Source organism: Lethenteron reissneri, chromosome 18 (genome assembly GCF_015708825.2).
Source record: "Lethenteron reissneri isolate LAM-NWPU_2019-01 chromosome 18, ASM1570882v1, whole genome shotgun sequence".
Taxonomy (NCBI): domain Eukaryota; kingdom Metazoa; phylum Chordata; class Hyperoartia; order Petromyzontiformes; family Petromyzontidae; genus Lethenteron; species Lethenteron reissneri.
In genome coordinates this window covers 8,252,350-8,269,682 of record NC_083796.1, presented here as the reverse complement: position 1 = coordinate 8,269,682, position 17,333 = coordinate 8,252,350, and the positions used below count along the sequence as shown (strand labels likewise).

At 43.8% G+C, this 17,333-nt stretch overlaps 1 protein-coding gene across 4 annotated transcripts in view; it reads left to right on the top strand.

Moving 5' to 3' along the window:
• NTRK2 (neurotrophic receptor tyrosine kinase 2) overlaps positions 1-17,333 on the top strand; it is a 71,427-nt gene that overhangs the window by 37,511 nt on the left and 16,583 nt on the right. For all 4 annotated transcript variants that reach the window (XM_061553714.1, XM_061553715.1, XM_061553713.1 and 1 more), the window contains 3 exons: positions 760-890; positions 7,054-7,226; positions 9,053-9,293. In XM_061553714.1, the coding sequence (XP_061409698.1) occupies positions 760-890; positions 7,054-7,226; positions 9,053-9,293 (545 nt within the window). The remainder of the gene's footprint in view (positions 1-759; positions 891-7,053; positions 7,227-9,052; positions 9,294-17,333) is intronic.

The following is a 17,333-nucleotide window of genomic DNA, read 5'->3' as shown; positions in this document are numbered from 1 at the left end:
CTTTGAGCAACTGTGGCAGGTACAGACTGGAGAGCCCAGGGATGTGGTTTAGCGGGCCCACAGCCATTGATTAAGGGTTGAGGCTTTGGGGGCTTTGGGCTTGGGGAAAAGGGCATTGGGGCCAGACTGCTGAAGCTGCATGGGTTCAGCCTGGGTGAGACCTACAGGGGGGCCTTTCCCTTCACTCGCACAATTACACCGTGGCCACAGCAATCCCACTCGTGAGGTCCGTGAGATCAAACCATTCATTTTTTTGTATTCCCCACACAACCTTTCAACCCACAAGCAACGCACAGACAGCACACAACTTCACGACGTAACTCGACCTCCACTCGATTCTTTTTTTACGCTGGTGGGAATTACAGCACTATTGTGAGGTTACTTAACGAGAGCTAATGGTTTAGCCTGGTTTACCACAAAAGGCAATACGTCATGCAAAAAGCAGTCCATCTTGTGCACACGTTGACTACGGCCATTGTAACTACTGTGGATGCACGCCTTGCAAGCCAAGCTCCGTGTGTTGTGGTGCCAATTATCGATGTTCAAGCGAAGCTGCATTTAGCATTTCAATAAACTTGGCAGGGTGACAATTAGTCCGGAGCAGAATCGCATGTCATGAATATTGCAGAGCTATTAATCGTCCTTATTTTCACGTACAATATATACACACGCACACACACACGACCGTATGAGCTTGTGTTCACTATTGTCTACGTCTGTCTGTTCATCCGCCTCCATCCTCCTCCCTGCCCGCCCCAGTTGTGCCGCACATCAAGCGGCAGGACATCGCGTTGATGTGCGAGCTGGGGGAGGGTGCCTTCGGCAAGGTGTACTTGGCCGAGTGCTCCAGCCTGGACGTCGGCCAGGAGCCGATGCTCGTCGCCGCAAAGGTGAGCCCACTGCCGGAGGGGTGCTACGTTGCCAGTTTTCTCCCACCACAACGAGCCGCGTGGAGGCACCGCGCGCTCCTCCTGCCTTCGCTACAATGGGCTCCCGTCACCGCGGTTTACGCAAGCACACGTGCCGACATGCGTGCCGAGAATGGCGCTTGGCACGAACACTTTGAATGGAGGGAGTCTGCTTCACACACAACTTGTTACTACTGACTAATCGATCGTTCATCGGCAGGGTGGCGCTGTGGTAACATTTGTGCCTCACAGCAAGAAGGGCTTGGGTTTGATGGACAACTCAAGCGCCTTTCTGCGTGGAGTTTTGTACGTTCTCCCCCGGTTCTGCGCGATATTCCTCCAGATTTTCCAGTTTCCTTCCATAAGCTGAAACATACAATGTAATTGGTATTGGCTAAACATCCCAATGCTGTAAGAATTACCGATAAATTGCTCAATTGTGATGACACATAGCAGGAGGGTCCTCCTGAAATTTTGGCAGGGCCCTCCTGAAAAATAATATTGAGACTTAGTGAGGCTTTCCTGGATAACTGGGTGAACAAGTATAATCATGAAACAATTTCGATTTAAAGCTTTCGTGACTGCAGGGATTCATCTTCTTGGTTCTTTCGGTAAAGTCACGTAGAAGGGAAGTAATAAAATAATAAAAATAAAACATAATAAAATAATTCTCACGACGTTTCGGCCACAACGCAGCCGTCCTCAGGTGGTTTTCACCTGAGGACGGCTGCCTGCGTTGTGGCCGAAACGTCATGAGAATTATTTTATTATGTTTAATTTTTATTATTTTATTACTTCCCTTCTACGTGACTTTACCGAAAGAACCAAGAAGATAAAACAATTCTAAATCATAATTTCTTCTCCTGCTGCTTTGGGGGTTTCATTGCTTGAGGAATCCAAACAATGAGACAATTCGTCATAAACTACACACGAGGGCAAAACACACTCAGAACTTCCTGTTCGGATGCAATACACTAAATACTCATCATTGGCACAATTCTCTAAAGGTATCTCGAATACTCTGAGACGAAGCACACTTGGCGCAGGAGCCCAGCACATGATCCATCAAGAAAAACGTTTTATGAACAGGTCCAATTCCATGCACAACCTCTGACCTCTGCCCTTGGATTCCTGAGAAGTGGTGTATTATTCTAACAGAGGGTTCATATGATCATACGAGCTGAGAATTCATGTAAATACATCGACACCATGTGCTCAAATGGATAAGTGTGCTGTTCTAAATATTTAGAATGTCATGGTGGGTACTAAATTTTACCACTTTTTGCTGAGCACAAATAAAAACACAGGATACAATAATACACATACAACAGATAAGCATGGATGTGTACTCACAGGCCTGCATATTGATGCTGGAGAGACACATGATACATTTTTTCGCATTTGCATTTAATCCGTCTGGTCTTATTTGTTTCTAAACTAAATGGAATCCATTTAATTATTTGGTTTTCTGTGGGAGTATCTTTCCCACCACCCTCTCCTTTGTTGTTATTCCAGACAATGTGACTAGCAAGTCAACATCCATTTTGGATATATGTCAGAATTCAGAGCACTGCTTCGCAAACAAAAGCAAGGCATGATAAGCGTTAGCATTCTTGCGATCCACTGTATAACCGACCGGCCGCTTCGTCATCCTGAACGTTCTTCCCCTAACAAAACTGATTGACAACACAACAAAGTCTCTGTTAAACAAACAGCATGTTCTTGGACATACTGTGTGTATTTTTACAAATGATGGGTTTATTTGGTTGAGACACTGCATGTGACTGTTCCCGTTAACGAAAATATTTCCTCCAACTGAAGGCATTTGACATTTTTCCGCAACAGTTTAATTCCCGGTCACTTTGCCAGGTGATCATTTCCACTGACATTTCAAATAAACACGATTAGTGGGAAATACAAAAGAATGTTCATATGGGACAAATGGGCATACCACTTTGCCATACCTTACCCAGTTTACTCTGGTTAAGCAAATAAACTTGGCTTGATTATGATGACAAATGTAACATTTTACAGCCTTTTGTCAATACACTGCTGAATAAAGGCCTACCCGTGCTGTATTGTTCATGGGGATTGTTTGACCATACTTCACCGCGCTGGATAGTACGAATGTTATCCGTGTCTGGGAATCAAACTATCACAATGCAATTCACTCTGTGAACTTTGTCAAAAAAATAGAGCACCACAGACAAACAACATCTGTCAACAGAAGTCTGACAAAACAAACATTTTAATTATAGCGATATGATATACCCAATACACTTACTGTGGCATTGATACAAAAAAACCAATACAAATCTGATTACCCCTACTTAAAAGACCATTTGAGGCATCTGAAAGCCACCACATGAACCCTTTTAATGAAAACAATAAAGTGGACTGAATGTACAATAGCCAGCATGATGTACGCACGCTCTCGGGGCAGTAAGAAAGATCTACCGCGTTCCCCGTTCGGACGCTGGCGAGAATTCTGAACAACATTCGGTAGATTTAGTAGAATGTTTCATTTACGTAATGCCGGTCTCTTATTTTTGGATTACGTCTCCTTTTCCGATTGGAGTGAAAACACACGCACGTTTTGGCTCTGTTTATTTGAGTAACGATGGTGAATCGAAAGATCGTGTCAAAGGGTTTTGGAACTTGTGTTGCCCGTTTGCAGCGCTGCCACAGGTGCAATTCCGTAACCGCTGCCCACAACATCGCAACGCGTCCATCAACCAGCGAGATGCTTTCACTGCTCCAGCCAAGCCTGCACCCCCCCCCCCTATTAGGCAGAGTAGAGACACCGTCGGCTCCTCCCGTCTGCAGCTGCTCGCGAACAGCGAACAAACAGTAGTGGCACGGAGTGCCCCGCGCTACGATCCCAGGGCAGGGAAGAGTTATAACCACAGCAGCAGCCATACCGGGCAGCATCGCTCCAACCTCATTCTAATCAAGTCTCCTTTACAGCACTGTACTATAAAACACGAGCACCTTGTGCTTTTAACAAACGTCATTTCTGAAATATGACCAACAAGGTTGACCAAATCACAGGGCATGCGCCCAATCTCGGTCATATCTCCGAAGCTAAGCAGGTTTGAGCTTGGATAATGCTTGGATGGGCAACCAGCGTGCGTGCCAGGTTGTCATAGGTAGTTTCGAGGCTGTGCTACATTTCGGGCAAGTAGAAGGGTGGTGCAATGTTGTTGTGCTGTGATTCTACTGCTCCTTCACCGCATTGACCAGCGTGGTAAAGTCGTATGACGCGGGGGAGGACTCCATCCACCCGTGGATTAACAAAAATGCGCGATATATACAGCCAATTACAATATGTTTGCTAAGAACTACATTTCCTGACAATCACGTATATAGTTTATTATCTAAAAGCGTATTCGTGGATTAACAGTATCATGTGGATGGTACATATATACAAGGGTCCATGTATTTATTAATATGAAACTGAAACCCGATGAGCGGATGCACACATTAGCAGGCCCACTACAATAGTAAAATTAACATGTACGAGCGAAAACATTGAAACAAAAGTATTTTACATGGAACAGCGCCAATGACTACTTTTCCACAACATCGCAGACCACCAACAGACCACAAGCCACGTGTTCACAGAGAATCGCTCAATCGTCTCAACGCACTCCGTGCACAATCGCATCACGGCTGTGTTAATCTTGCGAACAGAATTAGTAACGAAAATAATCTTCAGTGAAGGCCTTTTTTTAATATTCTTAGATTTTTTTCGGTAAAGTCACGTAGGTAAAACATTAAAATTAATTGAAGTAAAATAAAATAAAAATCACGACGTTTCGGAGGCAACACAAGCTTCCGTCTTCAGGTGGAACCGTCACAGCCACAACAGCTGTATCAAGTAAATGAGAGATTGCAAGAGCTACCACTCCGTATATATAATGGTTGGAGAGGGGGAAGGGCCAAGTACGGCACACTTTTTATTATTATTAATATGGTAAGGTGAGGCTTAAGAGGCTGAGCCTTTGTTATGGAGAGGTACGGTTTGTGACTAAGAATATGAATCCTTGCAGTCACGAAAGCTTCAAATCTAGCCTTTTTTTGTTATTTTCTTTTAGCCAACGACGACTGCAAGCGAAGGGAAGTTACGGGGTCGTGATAAGGACTGCGACCGCCACCTAAGAACTAAGCGTGGCTGAGCACGACGAGAAGTTACTACAGTGGTAGGAATGAAGATACATTAGTAACGTTATTGGATGCTGCAGTGCCCTAAGAAAGACCAAAACTGGTAATAGGATAGATATATCTCTTACACTATGATAAAAAAAAATTATATATTCTATGCCTCGAGTTTCCTGGCTGGCTGCTGGCTGGGCTCCTCAACAATAACTCTGTTGTTAGTGGCTGCGGGGCCGTTGCCACCGGAACAACTAGTTGGGTAACTGGCTACACGGGATTGTCCGTGTAACAAATAAACATTGGATTTACTTTAAACGGTGGAAGACGTTCGGAAGACGTAATAGATTGCAACATCGAACAGTACGCGAACACGGTTGCTATAACTTTTCAATTTATGTTCCTGTTAATGTAATTATTTTGCCAGAATATTCTTTAAATTCTAGAGAATATTAAAATAAAAAGTCACGATACATTATCTTGACATTTTATTACTTTAAACCCAGATTAGTTTGAGTGCTTTGATTACAGAATCGTGACAAGAGTATGGAAATGACAGCTGTCACCTGATAATATTGGAGGGGGCAAATTACATTCCCCTCACACCAACATTTTTTTACTAAGAGTGTTTGACTAAATGTTGACTGGATTAAGAGAACGACTGAATGAAATCCACGGACGAAGACTCAAATAAACATCCACAGGTTGTCATTAACAAGATTTAGACTATGACTAAAATACAATAAAAACGCTGACTATATTAACAACACTGTAGTTAAAGAAAATCCCATAGGAGGCATCAGAAATTCCGGTTTTTAGATTCGACAATGTTGCATTCCACAATTGGCATTTGCGAGGCGCGCCGAGACAACGTCTTGTTTCCACGGCAGGCGACCCAAAGAAACGAGTGCTAAAAGCAGCAGCCAGGAGCGTGCTGGCAGTAGCAATACTCACTTGCATCCGCCAGGACTGAACAATGGCCAGGCTTTGGATCAAGTCAAACCCCAATGGCAGATGTAATGACAGTCTTCCCATAAAACGCATCGTTCTTCGCTGAGTAATTACAAACACGTGCGCGGAATCACGAGACTTGCCGCAGTTGCGACGCGTGGAACGTTCAGCCTCCAATTTCGGACGGCGTCAAACAATTCGGTTCCTGGAAGTGAGCAAAGCGCTTTCAACTTGGAATCGTCGAGTCCATTGCGCGGTGTGTCGGCGGCGGTTGTGCTGGATGAGATCGCCGATGTGTTTACTGGTTGTAGACTGCGTGTGCTTCGGCACGAATGAAATATTCAGTTCGCGAAAAAGGCCCCCAGAACGGTGGAGAGAAGCATCAGCACGCCGGACGCAACCCGAAAACCCCCTTGGATTGCTAATCTGTCCCGTATAAATAGAAAAGAGACACTGGCAATTCTATCTTTTTCGAAGCCAGTGTTGTGTTAGTGTGCCATAGCTTAAATCCCAATTGATGAAAATGTTGGATAAAGATTTAGAAGCAAAAAAAACTGTATTTACGATCTACACGCATGTAGCAACATCTCACTGTGTGATAGGAAATCCTAATTCCATTAGGATCTTGGTCAGTTCAATGAAAGTCATAAAATATTATTTAGAGTTGGTTCTCCTGCCCGGACTCCCCAACTCTTCTTCTACCCTTCACGTACTTCATTGTTGTACTTTCATCAAGCATCCTAAGACGTGACGGCATTTGGACGCTATGTCCGCCGCAGTAGTTTGTTCCTGTTGATTTTTTTGTCACTGATAATGTTGTTCGCTTGCTGTTGTTTATTGCCGCGTTCAATATGTATGCACGTTGAACTTCTTTCGCACCGTACGTAGCCAACTGTGCCAGTCGAAAGCTGCGCACCTCCGATTAGCGCCTCTGGTTAGCGTGCGGTGCGAAAAAGAAGGTCTCTTGTTGTCGTCGCCGTCGTTCAATGTGTTGCTTTTTTCGCGACTAAAGAAAAACAAAACTCTTGCCACTGGGCAGACTCTGAAGGACCTGAGCGAGGGGGCCCGGAAGGACTTTTACCGCGAGGCAGAGCTTCTCACGAACCTGCAGCACGAGCACATCGTGCGATTCTACGGCGTCTGCGTGGAGGGGGAACCCCTGATCATGGTGTTCGAGTACATGAAGAACGGCGACCTCAACAAGTTCCTCAGGTGCGAACCTTCTCGACGAACGTGACGCAACATGAATCGGAATGTTCATTGATTACCGGAGGAATCCGATGAGCGATAAAGCTCTTTTTTCACAGATGCCCAGTCTGGGGGGGTGCGGGTCAGAAAGTTACAACGATGGGAAAACACGATAGGTGTGCGAAGTATAGGAAAGGTATGCACATCGCTATGCAGTATTTATCTTCGTTTATTTGAGCAGGTAAAGCCCACTGAGCTATTAGCCTCTTTTTCAGAAGCGACCTGGCGACTAATCATAGCTCAGCGTCGTGGCTCATCGTCACGTGGACATTTATAGCAGCCAAATCATCTAAACGATCCAAATGCACGCTTCAACAACACCCCCCTCCCAACGCCCCGACAATGCGGGCAGCTTTTGCAACTTTCATTTGGCCGTACAGGGTCTAAACCTGCGTGGCTTTTCGTTTCAGTGGACTGCAGTTGACTCTTTTTTCTAGCCAGGTGACAACTCAAGAGACCAGGACGTGAGTCTCGTTTGCAAGAGTGACCTGGGTCACCAAAATGAGAGAGAAAAATGAGTAAAAACGAAATCCTGCAGGGAAATACGACTACAGTCAGAGCAGAATAATCATGCTACAAGATTAAAAAAAAACACATTTGTCTTATGTTCAGAGCGTATTTGACTCCGATTGTATATATAGTAGGTGAACGATGGATTTAATAATTCCATTAATGCACACAGAAGGGAAAAATTCTCAATCGGGAAATTGGATTCAGATCCAAGCAGAATCTTCCCGGAATTGAGCTTTGTGAGGTTTTCATGGGCCAGCTTTCACAGCCCTTTGTCAATCCACTGATAGATGGAGGCTTCCACGTGGCATGTCGCTCATGAGAGTCGTTTGACCATACTTCACCACACTGGTCATTGTGGGTTGGTGAAGGCGTCCAGAATTGATGTTCATACCATTCACTGCCGATGTGTTGCATGGCTGGGAATTCAATTCCCATCACGAGGTTCATAACACGATGTCTTTACCACTATACCGCCACTCTCCATACAACATGGGCAAAAAAAGAGTATTATTACAGGAGCCAAACCACGCCATGCCTTTGTTACCTTCTTGTCACCAAAAACAGTTGCGCAAGTTACTAAACATAGCAATGGTGGGGTAACAACACAAACAGTCTTGGCAAGATGCTCGTTTAATATTGCATTTGCACCTAGTGTATACTCCAAGGCGTGTGTAGATGTATAGCAGCCAAATACTCAAAACGCGTGCCATTGATTCTAAATGTGGAGGGAAAAACCTGAGTACAGTACCTGCAGAAAAATCCACGCAACCACGCAGAGAGAGAGAGACACGCAAACTCCAAATATACAGCATGCGTCAGGCTCGGGATCAAAGCCAAATTCTCTTGTATACCGGGCGAGGTAGTTAACATCTCGCCACCGTGGCAATTTGAACCGCGGAACCTCTGCAACGAACGGCGAATGCCCCTAACCCTGGGTTTTTAAATCCTTTATATTAAGTTCACTTGCTTGCTTGCTTGCGCGCTTACGACCGTGCAAATCTTTCGGTCGTTTTTTAACCCACTTCCCGTGATCCAATCGAGCTGACACACAGACTCGTTGTGCGTGACAATTTATTTTCGTGAAAAATTTTTTCCAAAATTTTCCACTTTTTAGGAAACATTTTTTTTCATATTTAATTTAAAATACCAATGTGATAAAAATGAAACTCTTACTCAAGAAAAGCAGAAATGAATAATAAAATAAAACCGATGCCACGCATATAAAGGATTTATAGTGAAAAACTTTGTTTTTACGGGTTAATTTTTTTCCATCCCAGGCTGCGTGGCCCGGACGCGGTGTTCATGGGGGACGCCCCGCAGGCCGAGCCGCGGCTGCTCGGCCAGGCCCAGATGCTGAATATGGGCAGCCAGATCGCAGCGGGCATGGCGTACCTGGCGTCGCAGCACTTCGTGCACCGAGACCTGGCGACGCGCAATTGCCTCGTGGGCGCGGGGCTTGTGGTCAAGATCGGGGACTTTGGCATGTCCCGCGACGTCTACAGCACCGACTACTACAGGGTGAGCGAGCGGGAGAGAAGAGACACACGCTTACTCTGGTGTGCTTACTCAGTACGCGCTGCGGTTGATGTATGCTGCACACTAAGTACTGCACGTGTGTGTCTAACACAGTACGCGCTGCGGTTGATGTGTGCTGCACACTAAGTGCTGCACGTGTGTGTCTAACAAAGTACGTGCTGCGATTGATGTGTGCTGCACACCAACATGCTGCTGCACACTAAGTACTGCACGCAGGGTGTCTAACACAGTACGCGCTGCGGATGATGTGTGCTGCACATTAAGTGCTGCACGTTTGTGTCTAACGCAGTACGCTCTGCGGTTGATGTGTGCTGCACATTAAGTCCTGCACGTGTGTGTCTAACACAGTACGCGCTGCGGATGATGTGTGCTGCACATTAAGTGCTGCACGCAGAGTGCGACATGCGTATACTTACACAGTACGCGCCGCAGTTGATGTGTGCTGCACACTAAGTACTGCACAATTACGTGCTCCGACACACGAGGCGCGCTTACCCAGTGACACAGCAGCCTTACGTGCTGTGCACCTGCACGCCGCAGGTGCGTGCACTCTATGCTTGCAGAGTGCTCAATCACGCGCCGCACAATTACTACGCACTGGACATCGGTGAAAAAAGAGCTTCGTCGCTTATCGGAATCCTCCAGGATAAATCAGGATTCTGATTCTGGATAAAGATTCTGATTGTGACGTGCTGCAACCATTACGCGATGCACACTGAAGACCCACGTGCACCACACCGCGTGGGAAAAAACCCTCTCTATCTTATTTGCTCTTCCCTTTACAAGTGCGCCTTAGTGTTTTCTGCTGAAACAGATGTGTCTGTAAACACCTGCATTTGTATGTGGATAAACAGACGGCGGCTGTCTGGTTATGTTTTTGAAGTCTGCTTTGTTTTGATTTACTCTGATATTTAGAACAGCCTTTAAGTTATGAAAAAGATTGTTTCACAAATACAGTAAATATTAAACATAATATCTTAGTAGCAGTTTGGTTTCTGGTTACTTTAGTGAAACGGGTACATCAGACGAAACATTTGAAATAAAAAGGAAACGCAATTGCACTACATGGGCTTTATATTGCAATAGAGTATTGATTGGTCATGAGCTAACACATCATATATGCCCAGGTAGCTTTGCAGAATTGCATTACTATGAATGCTTTGGAAATAATTTTACAGTCAACTTATATTCTAGGCAATGTTATTTCATTTGATATTGATATATATGCGCAGTATTTTTCTTTCTCATTTTTAATACGGTTGTTCTTCTCTGATTTGTTTTATTTCCTTTGCTGTACTTTGTTTTATTCTCTCTTTGTCTTTTCGGTGACCCGGGTCAAATGACGCTATCCCGATCTTCTGCGTTCTCGCCTGGTTAAACGAGATAAACTAACTACCTTCGCACAAATGTCAAACCTGCAGTGGATACACTCGCACAAAAGAAGCGTTATCTTTCGCTTACAAAACAGAGCACATTCAAAAGCGAATCCATCATAAAAAACGAATAAATTTTGTTTTCCCACTCATAATGCTGGCGGTCATGTTGGGTTTATTATTTAGATTTTATCTGAACGCCATATCCTGACAGGGGTTTTCAAAAAAGCCAAATGCAGAACAGCGAGCGGATGTGCAGAGCAGGTGCAGGGGAAACTGGTTGTGGGTGAATGGACTCATTTGGGTCAGGCGATCTCAATAACACACCAAGTCCACACACAGCAAGCTCTGGTGTAATGCTCTCCAACAGCTTGAATCCCTCCGTTTTGACCCCTGATCCAACCTTAATCCTGAGACTACATATAATTCCCAGCTGTCATTTCTCAAGATAGTTATTTTAATATATATAGAATTATCTCTTTTTTTCCAGAACGGATATTAAAGTACTGTACACGTGGTCTCTTATTTAATACTCTACATTTCAGTAGAATAATATGCAACGTGAATGTGGTTGTATATTATATCTTTTTTATCATTGAAAGATGGAGCATTAAATCAAACTTGACGTCAGTGTTGGCACTTTAGTGAGCTTGACAACCACGCATGCATGTATAGACATTGATGACAATCGTCATGTACAGGCCCTTTATGAATACACTGCCAAATGAAGGCCTCCACATGCCATGGCAGTTATGAGGATTGCGGACCATACTTCACCATCCTGGGCAGTACGGGTTTGGACAGTGGAGGATGTTACCAGGCCGTTTGCTGGATGTAAATGCCACTCGCCACTGATGTTTGCCTTGGCTGGGAATCGAACTTAAGTCACTCGATTATTGCGCAGCGTTTTCAACACTGCGCTAACATTTCCCTGCGTTTATCAATTACCATATATATTGGGCGTCGCATTTGAGTCTGTGACTCGACTGTGCAGGCATGCGCATGTATGGCTGCAGATTAGCATGTCGAATTTATGATGCACGCCCTAATGCTTTGATTAAAAAAAAAACCTCTTCTCCTCGCCAACTGTCTCATCCCCATGATTGCTGGACGCTAAAGATCTCTGCGTGATTTTTGCATCATCGTTGCATTAATTAATGTTGATGAATAGTACCCCCGGTCTAAACAAAAAAAAACGCAGGACTCGTGAAAATAACATCGCAAGAGAAACCTGTTCCAAAAAAATAATGTCAAATAAGGATGTTGTATTAAAAACGCATTATACCCTATTGCAGAGCATTATGGTAATTTACAGCTCCTTTGTAAATCCGCTGTTGAATGAATGTCTGTTTATTGATTGTTAACAAAATATATTACAGCTTACAACCCAGTAGCAATTAGCAAGATAAGACCGGGAGGTTGAAACCAGTCCACAGTTTACTCGCTGAACCAAATGCTGCTGGTTCACCGTAGTCTGGAAGACTGAATTCCGAATTGACTAAAACATAATTTCATATTTACATGGACGGATGTAAAAAAAAGTTTGCTTATTCATTTTATTTTTTTAAAAAATATCACGGCAAGGATACAATTCTCATGACACACAAAATGCTCGCCACAACTCCTTGCTGATTTCGTCAAGGACCATAAACCATCACGCAAACTCCGGTCATCCTCACAACGGCGGTCTGGATCCCTCTGCCTAGTAAGCCACTGGAGATATGCACTTTCAAATCTCGATAGAAAAATAATTTCTGCAAACTGCTTTTTATGTTTAGTTTGTTGTCCTTCCCCCGCACCTCCAATTAACATGGTTGGCAACGTAGGGTGAGAAAGAAGTTTAACATACATGCATACGCATACATACATTTCACACGCATGTGCCATATTCTCCAGATTACAAGATGTTCTGGAACATACAATGCACCCCCAAACTTTGAGGTCATTTTAAAAAAGTGCATCATACAATCTTGAGAATAGGGCAACACCAATATATTGCACTGGTAATGCTCTTGATCCGTGCAGCCAGACTGAAGCTTTCGCTGGGCTCGGCAGAGGTCTGCGCTGTGGACATTTCACTGATGCTCAAAAGCTATTTCCGCCAAATCAAAAGCCAGCGTCAGGTTTAAAAGTAGTCATTGTCTCACACATCCAACAGCAAACTTCGCTGACACCATCAGATTCACCGCACACACAAAGCATTCAAGGCAGAGAGTGCCGTGTTTATCACTGCCGCAAGGTTTTCACCCCAGACGTCCAGACTGACAGCTCAGTTTGCCGACGTGACATTAACCCCGCTCAGTCACTCAGACGCATGCACCACCGCCTCCACTTGACAGCATTTAGATCGGTTCAAATCTTGCGGTGGCCAGCGCTTTGATTTGTATAATTGCTTCCGAAAGAAGGACAATTACGTTCCAGAGCACTGGCACCTCGGCGGACGATCGTTGACCCCTGTCATTCCGCTGCGTGGGGTGGATCGCTGACACCTACGTTATTTATACTTTTCGGCTGGCAGCTCCTAACGCGGGCAGACAGACAGACGCGTGAACGTAGCACCGCCGCACGCGTCTGCAACAGGAACCGTGATAATTTGCAGATGTTAGTCAATCGGCGCTCATCAGAGGCAACGACACCTGGACCTGAAATGTTGGACACTGACAACGGGGAGACAACCTGAAAATTGCCCAAAGCAGCATGGGGGCGGCGCACGCTCGGGATTGCACCGAGAGACGGGGAAGAGGAGCACGTGGGATGATGATGAGAGCAAACGCAAATTAGAGACATCGTGTTGACTGGTCAGATAAGTAAGACGGCTTGGGCAGGACACGTCGCTAGGAGGGACAATGGCTGGTGAAGATGAAGTTGCAGCCTCGGGAGGGTTCTTCACCTTCGAGGAGACAGCGACTACGGAGATGAGCGATGAGAGTGGCTCATGCGCACGAGCTCGATGGAGTGTTGCATCACGAGACGGTGAAGGATGGCAAGAATTTTGGCGAGGCATTCATCCAGCAGTGGATATGTCACATACCGACGATAATAATGACGATGCTTCTTGCACGGCATCGATTTTGATAATATTGATTACACATCCAAAAAACATCACCCTTTTTTTAAACAGGCGTGTTACAACTACGGGATCTAACTGAAGGAAGTGACTGGCATTGGTCATGATGTCCTCTCAATCTTTAAACGTATATATATATCTATGTATGTTGAACTTATTTTAAAACGTACGTAGCCAACCATGTTAATCGGAGAAAACAACGGGATAATTGGGGCACGTGCCATCCGTTACGGCATCATACCTGGCTATCTTTACCAGCAATGCGTCGACTCCTTTAAACAAATCAATAAACTAGAAATCTGACGTTGAATAACATTTCAAGAGCAACAATATGGACACAACACATTGAGCATAGTTATGTGTACATATCCAAATGCAGCCCCCCCCCCCCCCCCCACTGAAGTGGAGTTTTTGCAACTTAATGAGGCTGTTTCTTGACAAATTACACTGGTCAACAAAAAAAATACATTTTTTTCTGGCCTGGACTTTTGCAGCTGTTTTAGACTAATTTCAGGGTGCTGATTCCAAATCTGATCTCAGATTTGCTCTATAACATCTCATTTTTATGCTATCGGCATACCCAATTTTCATTGATTTTACACGAAATTAACTCCGTCACTTATGATTGCAAGTTGTTGCGAGTCAGTGACTGCTTTAGTGTTAAAATATGGTGCTGTATTTTTAGGATAGTGTGTTTATAATATCATTTTATGTAGATATCCACATTTATTCAATATTTTTCTTCTGCAGTTTTTATTGAAAATGCAATATTTGATATCTCAAAACCTGATGTGATAGACAAAAACTGATGCCAGATTTGGAATCAGCACCCCAAAATTACCTTAAAACCGTTGGAATACCTTATGCCAGAAAAAAGTGTGTTGATCAGTGTTATCATTCACCATTAAGCAATGATCAATCCGCTGCTGGATGAACGCCTCCTCAAGCTGCCACCACCTCTCCTGATTCCGTGATGCAACATTCCACCCAGTGCCAGCACACTATTATTATCAATGTTTACTGCATCAAAAGAAATAATTTACAAGCAGGCATAGGAGAAAAAATATCCCCCCAAAAGGCACAAGGACATATATAAAACACACGTGCACGCACACTCTGAGTGACTGGATCAGTCATCTTACAGAGGCAATTAAAAAGATAATAATACAAAAACAAAAAGGAAATGAGAAAATAGTAAAAGGATACATCTAAAACCCTAACGACAAAATTATTATTTGAAAGTAAATTTTGTAAGTTAAAATTTTAAAGATAAAAAATCTACCTAAAACAACTTCACATTAATGATCAATGTGGGAAATGTATTTTCTTTTTTCTGATATATGTAGAATGACAACCCTAGGGTGGCTGGGAACACCAGGCAGGTGTTAATTGGGTTTATGTTAAAGAGAAAATGCAACACTAAAAGAGGAATTCACCGTAACAATATGAATCTATATATTACATGCTTTTCCATTCGTTACTATATTTACCATTACATATCAGAATACGTATATTTTATACAATTCAGCTCTGTTAACTTCCGTTAAGTTTAGTTAAACAATTATAACACAGAGCCCTATTGTCAATCCACTGCTGGCTAAAGGCCATCCCGTGCATTTCAATCATGGAGGTTATTTGCCCATACTACGCCATGCTGGTCGAAGTGGGGAGGTGAAAGTAGCGGAAGGCCATAACGATCTTCTTGGTTCTTTCGGTAAAGTCACGTAGAAGGGAAATAATAAAATAATAAAAATTAAACATAATAAAATTATTCTCACGACGTTTCGGCCACAACGCAAGCAGCCGTCCTCAGGTGAAGACCAGGTTTGTCGGGGAAGTCATTCAGTGAGCGTCTGTCTCCCTGATAGACCTGGTCTTCACCTGAGGACGGCTGCTTGCGTTGCATTGTGGCCGAAACGTCGCTGTGGCCGAAACGACGTGAGAATTTTTTTTCTCCCTTCTATGTGACTTTACCGAAAGAACCAAGAAGATGAATCCCTGCAGTCACGAAAGCTTTAAATCGAAAAGCCCATAACGAGTTAAATACATCAATCACCACTGGGGAGAGTCATTGCCTGGAATTAAACTCGGCTTACTCGGTCCGCCGTGCAGTTTGCTAACCTCCCGCACCACCATTCCACTCTGAGTCAGTGTGCATGAATACAGTCTAAATACAACATTTACAGATCAAAGAATGTTTAATCCACTCTAACACCCAGTAGTACCCGTACTCGACAATATTTGTACATTTAGATTTTTTTTATTGCATAGTTATTTACATTTCCATATGCTCGATCGAGAAGTGGTCATGAGGACCATCGTAAATGCGACAGCAGAGAACACGAACTTCTGGGTCACTGCAGCCACCTCCTTTGCTCCATGGCATAGAATTACAGTTGCAAAATTACTTTCGTGAACTTTACTTCAACATTGGGTTGACAATTTCAGATTTGCCTGGGGACATCGCAACGCAACTCAGCCAGACTATTTGAGAACTCACAACTAACCTGCAGAAGGACGGCTCGAAAGATTTGCAAATTCATTATAGCAAGCACGACGTAGGTACAAATAATTATTGCGTGATACATTTACAATCTGAGTACGACGTTTCGCCAGTAATTACAACCAGCTTCGTCAGGCGACAGTCAAATTTGGCTGTTGTGGCTTGGCTCTCCAACACACAACCGGTGTGCTGTACTCGTGACGAATTGTCATGTTCTGTTTACGTGACAACCCTTACTAGTTGGGTGTGTCGGGTGGTGGCGGGTTTTAACGACACATTTATATATTTGCGCGATCTAACCCACAAAAAACTCTATTATGGATGATATTGCTCGCGGAAGCCTACGTGTTAAACTGTGATGCATTTGTATGCCAGGGCGTGATGATTTATGTGCTTTTTTGCTTATTTTATCATATTTAATGGTTTCCCAGTACAGGTAGCAAACCACAAAGCACAGGGATACATAGCACAGCCGACAGATCCAAGTAGAAAAAGAGAGAGTACATTTCTACCGACGACCGAGCATGTCGCATCCTTGAATTAGCCTTATCTTATTAGCGAACATACCGACGCATGTGTTGAGGTTTTTACAAAGAGCTGGGATTAGGGATATTTATCATCATCAGCCATGATCAATCCACTGCTGATGAAAACATCGGCAAGCCACTGCCATCTCTAATGATGCTGCAATGTAATATTCTGCCTGACACATAAATACGAGCTGATTCAGTGCTAATAGCAGTATCGAAAACATGAGGCATGTTTTGAAAAGTCTAGCATCCATTGCGCGATGTTGTTATGACAAATAATGAGAGAGAAACGCAGCATCCATCTAGGGTGGATACATCACCTTGGATCATTTGCTAGACAGATGACAAGATCTACCTGAAAGTGAGTTCCATCAAATTACAATGAACTATACATTCCGACTGTATGGGTGAAACATATGATGGTACGTGTGTTTGAAGGTGAATTCGTATGCTGAACGCAGACAAAGACATTTCAAATTGTGGTGCATTTCATGTGGTATCCTAACCGGGTTGTAGCATCATTTTTCATGATAAGATATTATACTATGT